A 14950-nucleotide genomic window follows, 5' to 3' on the forward strand; every position below is an offset into this window, starting at 1 on the left:
TCACCCCCTGTCCCCTCCATCCCCCCCCATCCCCACGCGGGTCCCTCCCGGCCCCCTCCCCGTGTCCCCCTTTCCCGGCAGGGCCCCCCCCCCGATGTGTCACACCGAAGTCACCTCCTGGCCCCCGGCCCGGCAGCACAGGGGCCGTATCCTGCTTCCTCCCTTCTCGTAACCGGGGCTGAGCCACCGGCCACCCTTCCTGCCCCGGTGCCCCCCCCCACACCCATCTCGGGGTGCCCTGCGTGCCCCCCAGGGGTGCCGCGGTGCCGTCCCCGCTGTCCCCGGGGAGAACAAGAGGGTGACAAAGGGAGCTGGCGGCACCCGGCGCCGCCGGACAAAGGGGCCTCTGTGCTGCAGGGTGCTGGGCTGCACCCACGGGACCCCCCCCCCGGCACCCACGGGACCCCCCCCCCCGGCACCCAGAGCCTGCAGCCGGGACCAGCACCCCTGCATGCCCGGGAGCGTTGTTGTGACTGGGAGCCCACTGGGAGCACACTGGGAGCCCACTGGGAGCACACCACAGCTGGCACAAGCAGAATTCACCGGGTCCAGCATCCGGGGGGGGGCTGGCAGGCGCTGGCACCCCCCCGGCTCCAGCATCCGCCGGATCTGGCACCTGGCTCTGCCGGCGTCCTGTGGGCTCCAGCATCCGCCCAGTTGGGCGTCTGGCACGGCCGGCGTCCCCAGCACCAGCATCCGCCGGATCCGGCATCCTGCAGGGGCAGCGTCCTCTGCCTCCGGCGTCTGCTCCAGCACCCCCAGATCCAGCACCTCCAGATCCAGTACACCCAGATCCAGTACACCCAGTTCCAGTACACCCAGTTCCAGTACACTCAGTTCCAGCACCTCCAGCTCCAGCACCTCCAGCTCCAGCACCCCCAGCTCCAGCACCCCCAACTCCAGCATCCCAGTTCCAGTCCCCCCAGTTCCAGAACACCCAGCTCCAGCACCCCCCCTTCCACTACCCCCAACTCCAGCATCCCAGTTCCAGCACCCCCAGTACCCCCAGTTCCAGCACCCTTGGCTCCAGCACCCCCAGTTCCCATACCCCCACTTCCAGTCCCAGTGTCCCCAATTCACCTCCAGCATTTCCCAGTCTCAGCCAGACCCACGCACGAAAGCCCCCAGCACACGCACGGGGCCGACACACGCATGGTGCACGCTCACACGCCATCACGTGCGCACGGGGACACGGGGACACCAGGGACATGGGGACACCGGGGACACCCTCGGGGACACCGGGGGCTGCTCGGTGCCCCCCGGGGGGGTCCAGGCAGCATCTGTCCGGCCCCGTGGGGCCGCCGTGACTCAGCGCGGGGTCGGGGTCAGCGGTGACGCCGCCGGGCGGCCGCTGGCGTCAGCAGGGTCGGTGACGCAGCGCGAGGCCGCGGGAGCTGGCACGGCCACGGGGAGGGGGGAGCCTGGGAGGGGGGGCACACACAAATTGGGGTCACCGAGGGTGCTGGCACGGCCTGGCTGTCCCCGTGTCCCCCCACAGGGAAGGCCCCTGGGGGTGGGGTGGGGGGGTTGGGGGGTGATTTGGGTCATGGCACGTTTTGGGGACGTGGTGTGGGGGTCCTGCTTGCCCTGCCCCCTCCGTCCTAGCCCTGCCTTCGCCATCCCCGTCCCACTCGCTCTGGTCCCTTCTGTCCCCCCAATGCCCCCCCCCGACCCCCTCTGCCCCCCCATCCCCTTCTGTCCCCTCTGCCCCCCCCAGCCCCCTCTGCCGCCCCCGTCCCCCCCATGTCCCCCCATGCCCCCCCTGTTCCCATCTGCCCCCTCTGTGTCCCCATGCCCCCTCTGTGTCCCCTCACGCCCCCCCCAGTCCCCTCCTGTCCCCCCCATCCCCTCCCCTCCCCTCTGTCCCCACCCCCGCCCCTCTGCCCGCCCCAAAGATGGCGGCAGCACCCATTCCAGTTTCCCGGATGTTGCCCTCAGCAAACATGGCGGCCGAGCAGCCCCCCCCCCCCCCCCCCCCCCCCATACACCTGCCCTTCCTTTTGCCCGTAGCCAACATGGCGGCGAGGCGGCTTCACCCTCCCACCCCCAACATGGCGCCGTGCCGCGGGGGCTGACGGTGGCGGCGCCTGCGCGGTGCCAAGGGCAAGATGGCGGCGCTGCGGGCGCTGCGGGCGCTGGGGGGGCTGCGGGGCCTGCGGGCCCCCGGGGGGCTCCCGGCGGCGGCGGCGGCGCGGCTCGGGGCGGCCCCGGCACGGTGAGGGCGGGGGGCGGCGGGGGAGGGCCGGGGGGAAGCGGGGGAGCGACGGGGGGCCGGGAGCGGGGGCTGGGGGTCGGGGGTCAGAGGTCAGGGGTCGGGGGTTTGGGGTCTGGGGTTTGGGGTCTGGGGTTGGGCACCTGGGGGCTGGGGGCTGGGATTTGGGGGCTGGGATTTGGGGTTGGGGATCGGGGGCCTGGGATTTGGGATTTGGGGTCTGGGGTTGGGGGTTGGGCACCTGGGAGCTGGGATTTGGGGGCTGGGGGCTGGGGTTTGAGGGTCGAGGACCTGGGCCTGAGGGTCTGGGGCCGGGACCTGGGGGCTGGGATTTGGGATCTGAGGTTTGGGGTCGGGGGTTGAGGGTCAGGGACCTGGAACCTGGGGCCGGGAGCTGGGTTTGGGGTCTGGAGTCTGGGTCTGGGTCCAGGACTGGGACCTGGGGCTGGGACCTGGGGCCTGGCTCTGGGTTCAGGGGCCAGAATCTGGGGTCTGGGATTTGGGGTCGGGGCCCAGGGGCCGGTCCTGTTCCTCCCCATCCCATTATGACCCCCTTGGTCCCACAGGGCCCGGCAGTGGCAGCCCGACGTGGACTGGGCGCAGCAGTTCGCCGGTGCCATCATGTACCCCAGCAGGGAGACCGAGAAGTGGGTGCCGCCGCCATGGGACGGTGAGGGGCCGGGGGCACCCCCAGGGCACGGGATTTTGGGAGCGGGGAACCCCGGGGTGGGGGGCAGCCTCCTTAGGGGGGCGCAGGGGGAATAATGGGGTGGCTGAGACCCTGGGAAAGGCTTTGGGGTGGGGGTGCTGGGCACCCGTAGGCTCTGGAGGGTGCTGAGTGGGGTCCTTGTGCCAATTTGGGGCTCGTTGGGTGCCCAGCGGGTGTCAGGGTGGGTTTTGGGGTGCCCTGAGCTGCGGAGGGGTGGTTAATCAGGGTGCTCAGCGGGGCAGCTCCCCCGACACTGCAGGGCTGATGCGTTGTGGGGTGTTTTCCCTGCCTGATTCTCCCCCAAAAATTGTCCCCCCCCCTGAGCAGACAAGGACCCCCCGGCCCACAAGAAGGTCTCCAGCCTCACCATCAATTTCGGGCCCCAGCACCCGGCCGCCCACGGGGTCCTGCGCCTGGTGATGGAGCTGAGCGGGGAGACGGTGAAGAAGTGCGACCCCCACGTCGGGCTGCTGCACCGCGGCACCGAGAAGCTCATCGAGTACAAGACGTACCTGCAGGTACAGGGTGGGGGGGCTCCGAGGGCCTCCCCGGTGCCTTTTTTTTTCTCGTCCTGCTGCGAGGATTTGGGGAAAATGGTGGGGAAACGGCGAGGGGAGCCCAAGTTAGGGCCAGACTGGCCGGCTGCCCGCGTCCCCCTGCCTGACCTGGCCACGTCAGTGCTGCCCGGGGACTTCTTTCCCCGTTGGATTTGGTTGTGGTGTTTGCAAACACCTCCCCGCTGGTTGATTATCCCGCCCGGATTTAATTTCGGTGCTGGCAGGAGGAGCGGAGCCTGAAATAACCCGGGGCTGGGACAGCGGGAGGACGGCGGCACCGCACGCTTGGTGCCAGCCAAAAACCTCTCGGGGCGCGTTGCCCCCCTCCTTCACACCTTGTTCTGAGGAAGGCCACTTGGATGCCTGCAGGGCTGGAGCTTTTGGGCTCCTTTTGGGGCTCCCGGGCTCCTTTTGGGCTCCTTTTTGGGGCTCCTTTTGGGGCTCCCGTGCCCCCTGGGGGAGAGGGAAGCCGCTGCCATGCTCCGAGTGCCGTGGGTGCTGGCCGCAGCCCCTCAAGGTCACCTTTTCTTCAGGAGTTGGACTCGGCGATCCCTCTGGGTCCCTTCCAACTCTCCTTTTGGGATCCCTTCGCCAGGCCCTGCCCTATTTCGACCGCCTCGACTACGTGTCCATGATGTGCAACGAGCAGGCCTACTCCCTGGCCGTGGAGAAGCTGCTCAACATCCGCCCGCCCCTCAGGGCGCAGTGGATCCGAGGTGAGCACGGCCTCCTCCCTCCCCGGGGAAGGGTCTGGGGGGGGCTTTTCTCCCCGTTCTGCCCCCCTCTCACCCCTCTGCGTCCCCCCCCCCAGTCCTTTTTGCAGAGATCACCCGGCTGCTCAACCACATCATGGCAGTGACCACACACGCGCTGGACATCGGAGCCATGACCCCCTTCTTCTGGATGTTTGAGGAGAGGGAGAAGGTGAAGGGACGGGGACGGGGAAGCTGCAGCCGCCCTCGGGGTCGGTTTGAGGGGCTCGAGGCCGGCGGATGGACCCCCCCCCCCTTTCTCTGCCTCCCTGCAGATGTTTGAGTTCTACGAGCGGGTCTCGGGGGCGCGGATGCACGCTGCCTACATCCGTCCCGGCGGGGTTCACCAGGTAAAGTGCTGCCTGCAGCCCCCCCACTGTGGGATTTGGGGGGGTTTCCCTGATTCCTCCCGGGCTGATCTCCCCCTCCTCGCACCCAGGACCTGCCCCTGGGGCTGATGGACGACATCTACGAGTTCGTGAAGAATTTCTCCATGCGGGTGGATGAGGTGGAGGAGGTGAGCTCGGCCGCCACGCGGGGACACCGGGGAGGGAGGGAGCGGCCCCATTTCCCCCCCTGCTGTCCCCTGGGCGTGGCCAGCATGGGGTTGTCCCCTGGGTGGTTACGGCAGCAGGGAGGGGGGACAGGGCTGCCCGTGGTGGTTACGGGTGGCTGAGGCCCCGCTGCCCACAGATGCTGACCAACAACCGCATCTGGAAGAACCGCACGGTCGATATCGGGGTGATAACGGCCGAGGAGGCGCTCAACTACGGCTTCAGGTGGGTCCCGGGGGGCTCCTCAGGGTCGGGGGGGCTGCTTGTTGGGGTCAGGGGGCTGCTCTGGGGTTGCTCGGGGTCGGTGCTGGCCCCTGCCTGGCTCCAGGCGCTGCTGCTTGGTGTCAGAGCAGCGCCACCGTGTCCTGCGTGGCTTTGTCCCCCCGCTGTCCCCAAACCCTTCTGGGGAGGCCGTGCTGTGCGAGGCAAGGAGCTCCTGGCCCCTTTCCGGGTCCCCTCGGTGTGGGGTCCTGCTGCTGTGGGACGCGGGCTGGGGTTTTTGGTGTCCCCCCCCCGGCTCACCCACCTCTCTCCACGCAGCGGGGTGATGCTGCGGGGCTCGGGGATCCACTGGGATCTGCGCAAGACCCAGCCCTACGACGTCTACGACCAGGTGGAGTTCGACGTCCCCATCGGCTCCCGAGGGGACTGCTACGACCGGTACGTCCCCGCGCCGCGGCCGCACGCCCCCTTCCCGGCACAGCACCCGCGCTGAGCCCCCCCCCCACCCCAAAACTCCCCCCCCCCAGGTACCTGTGCCGCGTGGAGGAGATGCGCCAGTCCCTGCGCATCATCCTGCAGTGCCTCAACAAGATGCCCGAGGGGGAGATCAAGGTGGACGACGCCAAAATCTCCCCTCCCAAGCGGGCGGAGATGAAGGTAAAAAGCCTGGCCTGCTGCCAGCCCCCCCCAATTTGCACCGGGGACCCCCCCCCGAGCCCAAAAAAACGCTCCTGGGGGAGGAGGAGACCCAGCGCTGCCCGGCCGTGGCTTCTCTCCGCAGACCTCCATGGAGTCCCTGATCCACCACTTCAAGCTCTACACCGAGGGCTACCAGGTGCCCCCCGGAGCCACCTACACGGCCGTCGAGGCCCCCAAGGTGCCCTTCTCGTGCTTTTTGGGGGGGGCTGAGCCCACCCTGGGCTAGGCACCCAGCTCAGTTAGGGGGTGGGAGGAGGGTGGTGGGCGCCAGCCTGCGCCGCGGTGCCTCTGGGGACGGCGCTCACCGGGTGTGGGACCGGCACAGCCCTCGGGACACCGCACGCGTCCCGTCCTGTCCCGGGGCCTCTCGGTGTTGTTTGGGGCTGGATGCAGCCGCCGCAGCCCCCCCGGGTGTCACCAGCCCTGTCCCCGTGTCCCCGCAGGGTGAATTCGGCGTTTACCTCGTCTCGGACGGCAGCAGCCGCCCCTACCGCTGCAAGATCAAGGCGCCCGGCTTCGCCCACCTGGTAGGGCACTGGGGGGGAACTGGGAGGGAACTGGGAGGACTGGGGGGGGCAGCCTGGGGTGGCCGAATCTGCCCTCCAGCCCATCTGTGAGGTTCTCTAGGGGCCAAGTGGCACCTGTGGGGACGTGGCTGTCACCCGCACGGCCCCGTCCCCGCCGGGGGGCTCGGCGCGAGCCGCAGCTTCTCCTGCTGGAGCCTCGGAACCGGAGGCCGCTTCCTCTCCCCGCCGATAGCTGACCACTTCCTGCAGCTGCCGTGCCGCTGGGGGCCTGGCCTGAGCCGTGGGGGGGCTGCCGGAGGGGCCCCCCCCTCTCCGGAAGCCGCGGCCCCGGCACCGTCGGCGGCTGTCGGACGCAGGCAGCCGCGCCTCCAGCCTCGTGCCTCCGGCTGCTGACCGCAGCGGGCGCCTTCCTGCCGGCCCCAGCTCCGCAGGATCGGCCGAATTTGGGGTTTGGGGGGGGGCACGGGGATGGCACGGGACCTGGGGGGGCAGCCCATGAGTTAAAGCGGCCCCGTGGCACCGCGTTCGGGGCTGATTTTGTGTCTCTCCTCCTCTTTCAGGCCGGCCTGGACAGGATGTCGCAGGGCCACATGCTGGCAGACGTGGTGGCCATCATCGGTACGTGTCCCCCGGGGGGGTCCCGCACCCCCCATGGACCCCATGTGGGTTTTTGGGGGGGGTCGGGGAGCCGGGCTCGGCCCTGCCCTCACCTCCTTTTTCCTCTCTCCAGGCACGCAGGACATCGTGTTCGGGGAGGTGGATCGGTGAGGGGCTCAGCGCCGTGCCCCCGCTGCGTGTGCTGCTCCCTGCGCTCCCCCCTGCGCCCCCCCCGTGCTGCCCCTTCACCGATTTGAGTCGAATAAAGGCTAAAACAGGTCCCGGCTCCGCGCCTCTGTCCCTGCGTCAGCCCTCGGCTGCCGGAACCGGGTGAAACCCCGCTCCTCTGCCCTTTTCCCACACAAGGCTTGCGGTCAAGAGCTTCCCCTTCCCTCGATGTGGGGCCCGCGGGCGCATCACCCTCTCCGGGAGGATCCTCCCCGCTTCCCCAGCCCCGGGGGGGGCACTTCCCGGGGGTATTTTTGCCCTCCTGCCCCCACCACCTGCGATTTTGCACCCGACGCCTCTGGGAGCTCCCCTGTGCCAGGGTGGCACTTGGGCACGGGGAGGGTGGTGACAAGGGGACAGCTCGGTGGCAAACCGGGGTGGGGGGGGGCCCGCGTGGCCAGACGGGGGCTGGAGGAGGGGAAGCGGTGGCGGGGGGGGGGGGGACGTGAGGGCGGCGCGAGCCGCTGGGGAGGAAAGCGCTCGCCCTGCGGTCGCTGCCTCCAGCGCAACGCCCAGCGCCGCCGGCCACAGCCCTGCACCTCTGGGTGCCGGCAGCGGGTAGGGACCGGGCACGGGGACAGGGCTGGGGGACGGGGACAGGACTGGGGAGGGGACAGGGGACGAGCTGGGGGGGGTTGGGGACAATTTGGGGGGGGACAGGGGAGCAGCTGGGTGGGTGCGTGGGTGATGGCCCGGCCTGGCCAACGCTGGGCTCACCCTTTGGGGTGAGGCAGCACCCATCGAAGGCACCCCCACGGCTCTGCTGGCACCCTTGGGGGCAACAGGGTGTGTGATGGGGGGGGGGGCTGTGCCCTGTCCCCCACCCGGGGGGGGGGCACCCAGGGGCTCACCGAAACCATCGGAGACGCGGCGGTGGCACCGCTGCGCCCCCCGGGCACGCAGAGAAAGCTCGGAGGTGCTGGCTCCAAGCTCGGGGTGCCCGGGGCAGGATCTGTCCTGGGGTGTCACGGCCCCATTCTGTGCCCCCCCCCCCGGCCCCCTGTCCCCCCCCCCAGAGGCGCCGATGGAGCCGGAGCTGTGCTACGTGCTGGACGCCGTCCTCTTCCTCTACGGCATCGTCCTCACCGTGCTGTACTGCCGCCTCAAGGTGGGCACCACGGCCACGGCCCCCCCCTTTTTGGGGCTGGACCCATCCCCAGAGGGATCCCCAAACCTCTGTGGGTTTTTTTCCCCCCCCCCCATCCCGGGGTTTATTTTTTTGGGGGGGTTTTGGGCTGACCCCTGTGCGTCCCCGCAGTTCCTGGCTCGCCGAGCATCGCAGGGCGCATCCAAAGCCAAGGAGGTAAAGTCCCTTTGTCACCCCCCCCCCAAAAAGGGGGGGACACCCCGGCTTTGGGGGGGCACTGGGGGGCCAGGGGGGTGCTCTGGGGGGGTGGGGACCAGCGGTGACCACCCCCATCCTGCGCAAGGCTGGGGAGGGAAACGGGGGGGGAAAACCAGCGGGGGGCACCCGGAGGTGGCAGATGCTGGAGGTGGGGGGGGGAAGTGAAAAATCGTAGAAAATTCACAATTTGTGGGGCCGCCGGCAGATGGGGGGGGTGTGGGGGTGGGGAGCAGGGTGTCCGCCCCCCCCCCCGCCCCCTCCAGGGCAGCTCTTTCTCTTTCTCTTTCTTTTTTTTGCAGCAGAAAGAAGAAGCCATCTACACCGTAAGGCGGCTGTGGGGGGGCTGGGAGATCCCTGGGGGGCTGGGGGGGGGGGGGAATAAATCCCATGGGGTGCCCCCGTCCCGTGGGTGCTGGGTGTCTGGGGGGGGCGTTAATCCCGTGGGGTGCCCCCGTCCCGTGGGTGCCGGGTGTTTTTGGGGTGCCCCCATCCGTGGGGTGCCCCCATCCCCTGGGTGTTGTTTGTTTTTTTTTTTTTGGGGGGGGGGGTAAATCCCGTGGGGTGCCCCCATCCCGTGGGTGCCGTGGTTTATGGGGTGCCTCACGTCCCCGGGGTCCCCGCAGCTACCCAGGGCCACACCCCGTTTTTGGGTGGAAAAATCACCAATCTGGGGCTGCGGGTTTGCATGGTGGGGGGGCTGCGGGGGGGGCAGGCAGGGCTGTAACCCCCCCCCCTCTCCTACACCAGGGGCTCAGCACCGAGCACCAGGACACGTACGAGATGCTGGAGCCCAAATCCTGACCTCGTCCTCGCGCCGCCCCCCCCGGCCCCCATCCCCAGGACCCCCCCTCGCCCCCCGCCCCCCCCCCAGCCACCGCTGGATGCAGAATTGGAGGTTTTTCTGCGCAGGAAATGGCCGTTTTCAGCCCCAAATCGCCTCCAGCTGGGCACGGACCCCGCCGTGGTGCCAGGGGCGTGATGGGGGCCTGGGGGGCTGGGGGGGGGGGGTGAAGCCAGCCCGGACCCCCCCCCCTAGCTCCTTCCCCACTCCTCCCAGTAAAGCAGCTCCCGGTGCAAACTGGGCACGGCACTCGCCTTAATCCCGGCCGCGGGACGGGGGCAGCGGGTGGGTGGCACCGGGGGGGGGGGGTAGGATAAAAAAAAAAACAGGCATTTTGGGGAGAGAAAAGGCTTTTTGTGTATTTGGGGGTGTCGTACAGGGGGGGTGTTTTTGGGGTGTCAGGCGCAGGGGACGTTCTCGTAGCTGTCGCTGGGGACCCGGCGCAGCCCCCGGGGGCCGCTGGCACCGCGGGGCCCCGGCAGCACCGCGTAGGTGACGGAGGGCTCCTGGGGGGCACCGGGGGGCGCGGGGCCGCCTGCGGGGCCACCACCGAGTCTCGGTTTGGGGACACGGGACGTGGCACGGGGGGGGGGACACACTTGTTTTTGGCCACCTCCCCGGCTCACGCGGTGTCCCCGTCCCCTGCACTCACCCCCTCCCTGCTCCGTGACGATGACAGCGGCGTACACCACATCCTGGGGGGACACTGTGGGGACAGAGCCGTGTCCCCCCCCCATTTGCAGTGGCACCAGGGGGGCTGCGGTGTCCCCAAGGGGGCCGCGGTGTCCCCAAGGGCTGGCACTCACCGTTGCTGTACTCAGGCTCCGCCGTCTCCGTGCTGAGGACAGGAGGGGCACGGGGACACCGAGGGGCTGCGGGGTCCCTGAGGGGGGGCGACAAGGGGACACCGAGGGGGTAGGGGACACCCTGGGGATGAGGGGGGGGCACAGGTCCCCTCCCTGGGCTCTGGGCTCACCTCTCCTGGCTCTTTTTGGCTGCTGCAAAGCAAGAGGAGGGGGGGCGGTGAGTGCGTGGGGGCGCTCCCTGACAGCCTGGTTGTCCCCAAAGCTCCCCCACTGTCCCCAAAGCCCCCATGCTGTCCCCAGAGCCCCCCCACGTCCCCAAAGCCCCCCTCTTGTCACCCACCTGGGTGCCGCCGACGCCAGAGGTGCCAGCCCAGCGCGGCGGAGGCAGCCAGCAGCACCAGCAGGGACGCGCTCAGCCCCCCGGCCAGCGCTGGGGACACGGAGGGGACAAACACGGCTCAGCCCCAGGGGCACGCAGCCCCCTCCCGCGACCCCCCCATATCCTCCTTGGGCTCACCAAGCCCTTACCTCGTCCCCGCCGCTGCCCCTGTCCCCGCGGTGTCACCGAGAGGGCCACGGGGGGGCTGCGCTCCTGGAAGGCGCGCCGGGCGCCCAGCCGGTTGGTGGCCACGCACTGGTAGGAGCCGACGTGGCCCGGCCCCAGGGGTCCCAGGGCCAGGAGGGGACCCTCGCCCACCTCCTCCCCGTCCCGCAGCCACGTGAAGGCCACGGGGGCCGTGCCCACCCGCACGGCGCAGCTCAGGTTGAGGCGCTCGCCCTCCGTCCCCAACGCCTCCGTCACCGCCGCCTCCGTCCCCGCCACCCGCACGGTGGCACCGGCCACGGGCACTGGGAGAGGGGACGGCGCCGGGGGGTCACCGGGGGACCTGTGAGTGTCCCCCCCCACCCGGCACGGTGCTCACCCACGACGGTGACCCGCAGCGGGGAGCTGTTGGCCGCGGTGATGCCGTCGGTGGCCCGGCAGACGTAGTGGCCACCGTCCTCCGGCCGCGCCGCCGGCAGCTCGTAGCGGGGTCCCTGGGCCAGGGGCTGGGCTTGGCCCTCCCGGTGCCAGGAGAAAACGAGGGGCCTCGTGCCCCCCCCCGCCGCACAGCTCAGCACCAGGCCCTCCCCCTCGGCCACCTGCCCCCCGGGGGGCTGCGCCGCCAGGGTCACCCCCGCCACCGGCACCCCTGCGGAGAGGGGAGGTGGCGGGGGTGGGATGGGGACGGGGGGACAGTGGGGACACTGGGAGGGGTGGGGGGACCTGGGGAGGGATGGGGGTACCCAAAATGGGTGGGGGGGACCCAAAAAGGGTGTGGGGACCTGGGGAGGGATGGGGGGACCCAAAATGGGTGTGGGGACCTGGAAGTGGGGTGGGGGGCTCCAAAAGGGGTGGGGGGACCCAGGGAGGACTGGGGGGCCTGGGGAAGGGCAGGGGGACCTGGTGTGGGTACAGGGAGCTGGGAAGGGGTGGGCGAGGTCCTGGGAGTGGATGGGGAGGCCCAGGAGGGATGGGGAGTGGGGGAAGGATGGGGGACGTGGGGTGGGATGGGGGGACCTGGGGAGGGATGGGGGGACCCAGAAAGGGATGGGGGGACCCTACAAAAAGATGGAGAGGGGTCCTGGGCGTGAGGATGGAGGGACCAAGGGAGGGAGCCCCGGGATGGGTGTTAGGACCCGGGGAGCAGATGGGGGGACCTGGGACAGAACTGGGGGAACTGGGGGACCCGGGGGGGGTGGGATGCGCCCCCCTCCCAGCCGCTCACTTCTGACGGTGATGGTGACGGGGGCGCTGCGTTTCTGCACCTTGGCCGCCTCTGCCCGCGCCTCGCAGGCGTAGGAGCCCGAGTCCGGCAGCGCCAGCGCCCACAGCAGGTACCGGGGGGACCCCTGGGGCCCCGCCACCACCTCCCCGTCCCGGTAGAAGAGGTGCCGCAGGGCGACGCGGGGCCGCAGGGGGCTGATGCGGGTGACGCAGGCCAGGGTGAGGGCGCTGCCCTCGGGGGGCTCCCGGGACCCCTCCACGCTCAGCTCCGGCACCGAGAAGAGCTCTGGGGAAACGGTTCCGAGCGGGGGCGGTGACCCCGCTGCCATGCCCCCCGGCCCTGCTGCCCCCCGCCCGTGCTCACCGTGCACGACGACCTCGTTGGGCTTGGTCTCGAACCTGCTCAGGTACCCTCTGCCCGTGCAGTGATAGCGGCCGCTGTGCTGCGGCTGCGCGGGGGCGAGCAGCAGCGTGTCCTGCCCCCCCGGCCCCCGCAGCAGCCCCCCGTTTCGGAAGAAGCTCACGCTGCTCGGCCTCGAGTTCCACCAGCTCCGGCACCGCAGCACCAGCTCGTCCCCCTCCAGCACCGGCTGCACCGGAGCCTGCAGCACCCACGTGTCTGCGGGGAGCGGGGGGAGCCGCGTCGCACCGGGGCGCACAGGGGGCAGGGGAGTGCACTGGGATGCACTGGTGTGCGTGGGTGTGCGCCCGGTGTGTGCACTGGGATGCACTGGTGTGAGTGGGTGTGCGCCCAGTGTGTGCAGGGGATGCGCCCGGTGTGCACTGGGATGCACCCGGTGGGTGTGGAGGGTGCACGGGGACGGGCTGGTGAGCACAAGGATGTGCCCAGTATGCGCTGGGGATGCACTGGTGCAGGGGGATGCGCCCAGTGTGCACGGAGAGGCACCCAACGTGCACGGGGATGCACCCGGTGTGCGTTGGGGACGCACTGGTGTGCACGGGGATGTACTGGTGCAGAGGGATGAGCCCAGTGTGCACTGGGGATGTACTGGTGCGCATGGAGATGCACCCAGTGCGCACTGGGGACTCACTGGTGTGCATGGGGACGCGCCCCACGTGTGCAGGGTCCTGCCCAGCGTGCACAGGGCTCCCCCCCCCTCTGCCCCGATTGCACGAGAGGTGACAAAGGCCGCAAAGCCGAGCCCCCCTCCCCCTGCCAAGCACCCATGGGTGCCGGGCACCCTGCCCCTCACCGTCAGAGACGCTCAGCTTGACGGGGAGGCTGGGCTCGGACCTGGACCTCTGGCACTGGAAGCTGTAGTGGCCGGTACTGGGCAGGGTGTACTGGAGGCGACTGGTGCTCCTGCTCGTTCTGCCGTTGATGCTCCACAGGGTGGGGACGCGCTCGCCGGGGGGGCCGCAGGTCAGCGTCACCTTCTGCTCCTTGAACAGGGGCGTCCAGGGGGGGTCCAGCGTCAGCAGGGGGGGCTGGGCGCCTGCAGGGGGGACACGGGGACGCCAGCGTGCCGGGGGACACTGGGGGCTTGGGGACACCGGGGGACTGGGGACGTGGGGGGGCTCGGGGACATGGGGGGGCTCGAGGACTTACCTGTGAGGCTGAGGAATTGGGCTGGGAGGGAGAAGAGGCCGGGGGGGGGGGCGCAGGGGCTGCTGTCACCGCGGGGTCCCCCAGCCCTCGCTGCACCCCCGGTTCCGGCCATGGGCACCCATGGGTGTGGGGAGCGTTCCCAGGGCGGCCGGGGGGGGCCCAGGGGCCGCAGCTGTGTCAGAGCCACCCATGCAAAGCAGCCGGGCCCCCGCCGTCCCCCCCCGGCTGTGCAGGGCTCGGAGGCGCTTCCGCCAGCCCTGTCCCACGCTCCCCATGGCTGCCCCACATCCTGTCCCCACAGCCCACCCCCGTGTCCCCAGCCCCACGGCTCCCTGCCCATCCCGTCACCCTGTCCCCAGCCCCAGCGTCCCTGTCACCGTGTCCCTGTCACCGCGTCCCCATCCCCACATCCCCATCCCCACGTCCCCGTCCCCACGTCCCCCTCTGCCTGTCCCCATGTCCCCATACCCCATGGCCCCATCCCCGTGGTGTTCGTCCCCATGGCCCCGTCCACATGGCCCCATCCACGTGGCTCTGTCCCCATGCCCCCATCCCTGTCCCCTTGCCCCCGTGTCCCCATCCCCGTGTCCCCGTCCCCCTGTCCCCATCCCCGCAGCCCCCCCGCTCTGCCCCCACCATTTCCCCAGGGGCTCAGCCAGGAGCAGGCGCCCCCTGCCCCCAGCACGGGGGGGCTGAGGGGACGTGGGGACACGGGGACATGGGGACAGATGGACATGGGGACAGGGGGACGGAGGGACACGGCCTCACCGCAGAGCAGCAGCGCCGGGCTCCTGGCCATCCCCTTGCACAGGCAGCGGCAGCGGCAGTGGCAGTGACACCCCCTTTGCATGACTCCGTTGGAGATAAGGGGAAGGAAGTGACAATCCTTCCCCCCCCCACCCACCAACCCCCCCGGGGGTGGCATCGCCCAGGGCTGCGAGCGGGTGGCAGCGTCTGGGGACGGGCAGGGATGGGGACGGGGACAGGGACAGGGGTGGGGTGGGGATGGGGTGGGGATGGGGATTGGGGGGGGATGGTGGTGAGGATGGGGACGGAGATGGGAACGGGGACAGGGGGTGGGGATGGGGATGGGGACAGGGATGGGAACGGGGACAGGGGGTGGGAATGGGGACAGGGGTGGGGATTTTAATGAGGACAGGGAGGGGAATTGGGGACATGGATGGGAGTGAGGATGGGGCAGAGACGGGGATGGGGTTTGGGATAGGGATGGTGGTGAGGATGGGGACAAGGCCAGGGATGGGGACGAGGACAGGGGTGGGGACATGGATGGGGAAGGGAACGGGGATGGGGACAGGGACAGGGATTGGGGATTGGGATGGGGATGGGAACGAGGACACGGATAGGAACCGGGAACAGGGGTGGGAACAGGGACAGGGATGGGGACTGGTGAGGATGGGGACGGGGATAGGGAAGGGAATGGGGACAGGGACAGGGACAGGGACAGGGACAGGGACAGGGACAGGTTGGGGCCAGGGCTGCCGCCACCCCATCACCCTGCACCCCGGGGTCACTGCGGGGCGACGGAGCCCAGCGGAGCAGCGA

At 70.3% G+C, this 14950-nt stretch overlaps 2 protein-coding genes across 4 annotated transcripts; one reads left to right on the top strand and one right to left on the bottom strand.

Annotated features, from left to right (window-relative positions):
- Nucleotides 1-2086: 2086 nt before the first annotated feature.
- NDUFS2 (NADH:ubiquinone oxidoreductase core subunit S2) lies at nucleotides 2087-7108 on the top strand. Its single transcript, XM_082780896.1, has 14 exons — nucleotides 2087-2215; nucleotides 2779-2882; nucleotides 3249-3439; nucleotides 4074-4194; nucleotides 4290-4402; nucleotides 4506-4580; nucleotides 4670-4747; nucleotides 4924-5009; nucleotides 5325-5444; nucleotides 5534-5663; nucleotides 5788-5883; nucleotides 6149-6232; nucleotides 6793-6850; nucleotides 6963-7108. Exons 1-14 carry the CDS (start codon nucleotides 2109-2111, stop codon nucleotides 6998-7000), a joined length of 1401 nt encoding a protein of 466 aa, XP_082637022.1. The 5' UTR covers nucleotides 2087-2108; the 3' UTR covers nucleotides 7001-7108.
- A 2490-nt stretch (nucleotides 7109-9598) lies between these two features.
- Nucleotides 9599-14206, bottom strand: LOC309888525 (Fc receptor-like protein 4). Of its 3 annotated transcripts, none has more exons than XM_082780889.1 (12): nucleotides 14156-14206; nucleotides 13388-13408; nucleotides 13032-13274; nucleotides 12182-12419; nucleotides 11859-12103; nucleotides 10973-11242; nucleotides 10578-10898; nucleotides 10390-10479; nucleotides 10220-10241; nucleotides 10050-10126; nucleotides 9896-9949; nucleotides 9599-9778 (listed from the first exon to the last, which is right to left on the bottom strand). In XM_082780889.1, exons 1-12 carry the CDS (start codon nucleotides 14184-14186, stop codon nucleotides 9642-9644), a joined length of 1749 nt encoding a protein of 582 aa, XP_082637015.1. In that variant the 5' UTR covers nucleotides 14187-14206; the 3' UTR covers nucleotides 9599-9641. The 3 variants fall into 3 exon arrangements, 2 of the variants coding, with proteins under 2 accessions (XP_082637015.1, XP_082637014.1); XM_082780888.1 differs by having other exon boundaries at nucleotides 11819-12103; nucleotides 12182-12436; XR_014319156.1 differs by having other exon boundaries at nucleotides 9694-9778; nucleotides 11819-12103.
- Between the last annotated feature and the right edge of the window lie 744 nt (nucleotides 14207-14950).

The sequence above is a fragment of the Aythya marila genome, assembly GCF_965140915.1.
Source record: "Aythya marila genome assembly, chromosome: 29".
Classification (NCBI taxonomy): Eukaryota; Metazoa; Chordata; class Aves; order Anseriformes; family Anatidae; genus Aythya; species Aythya marila.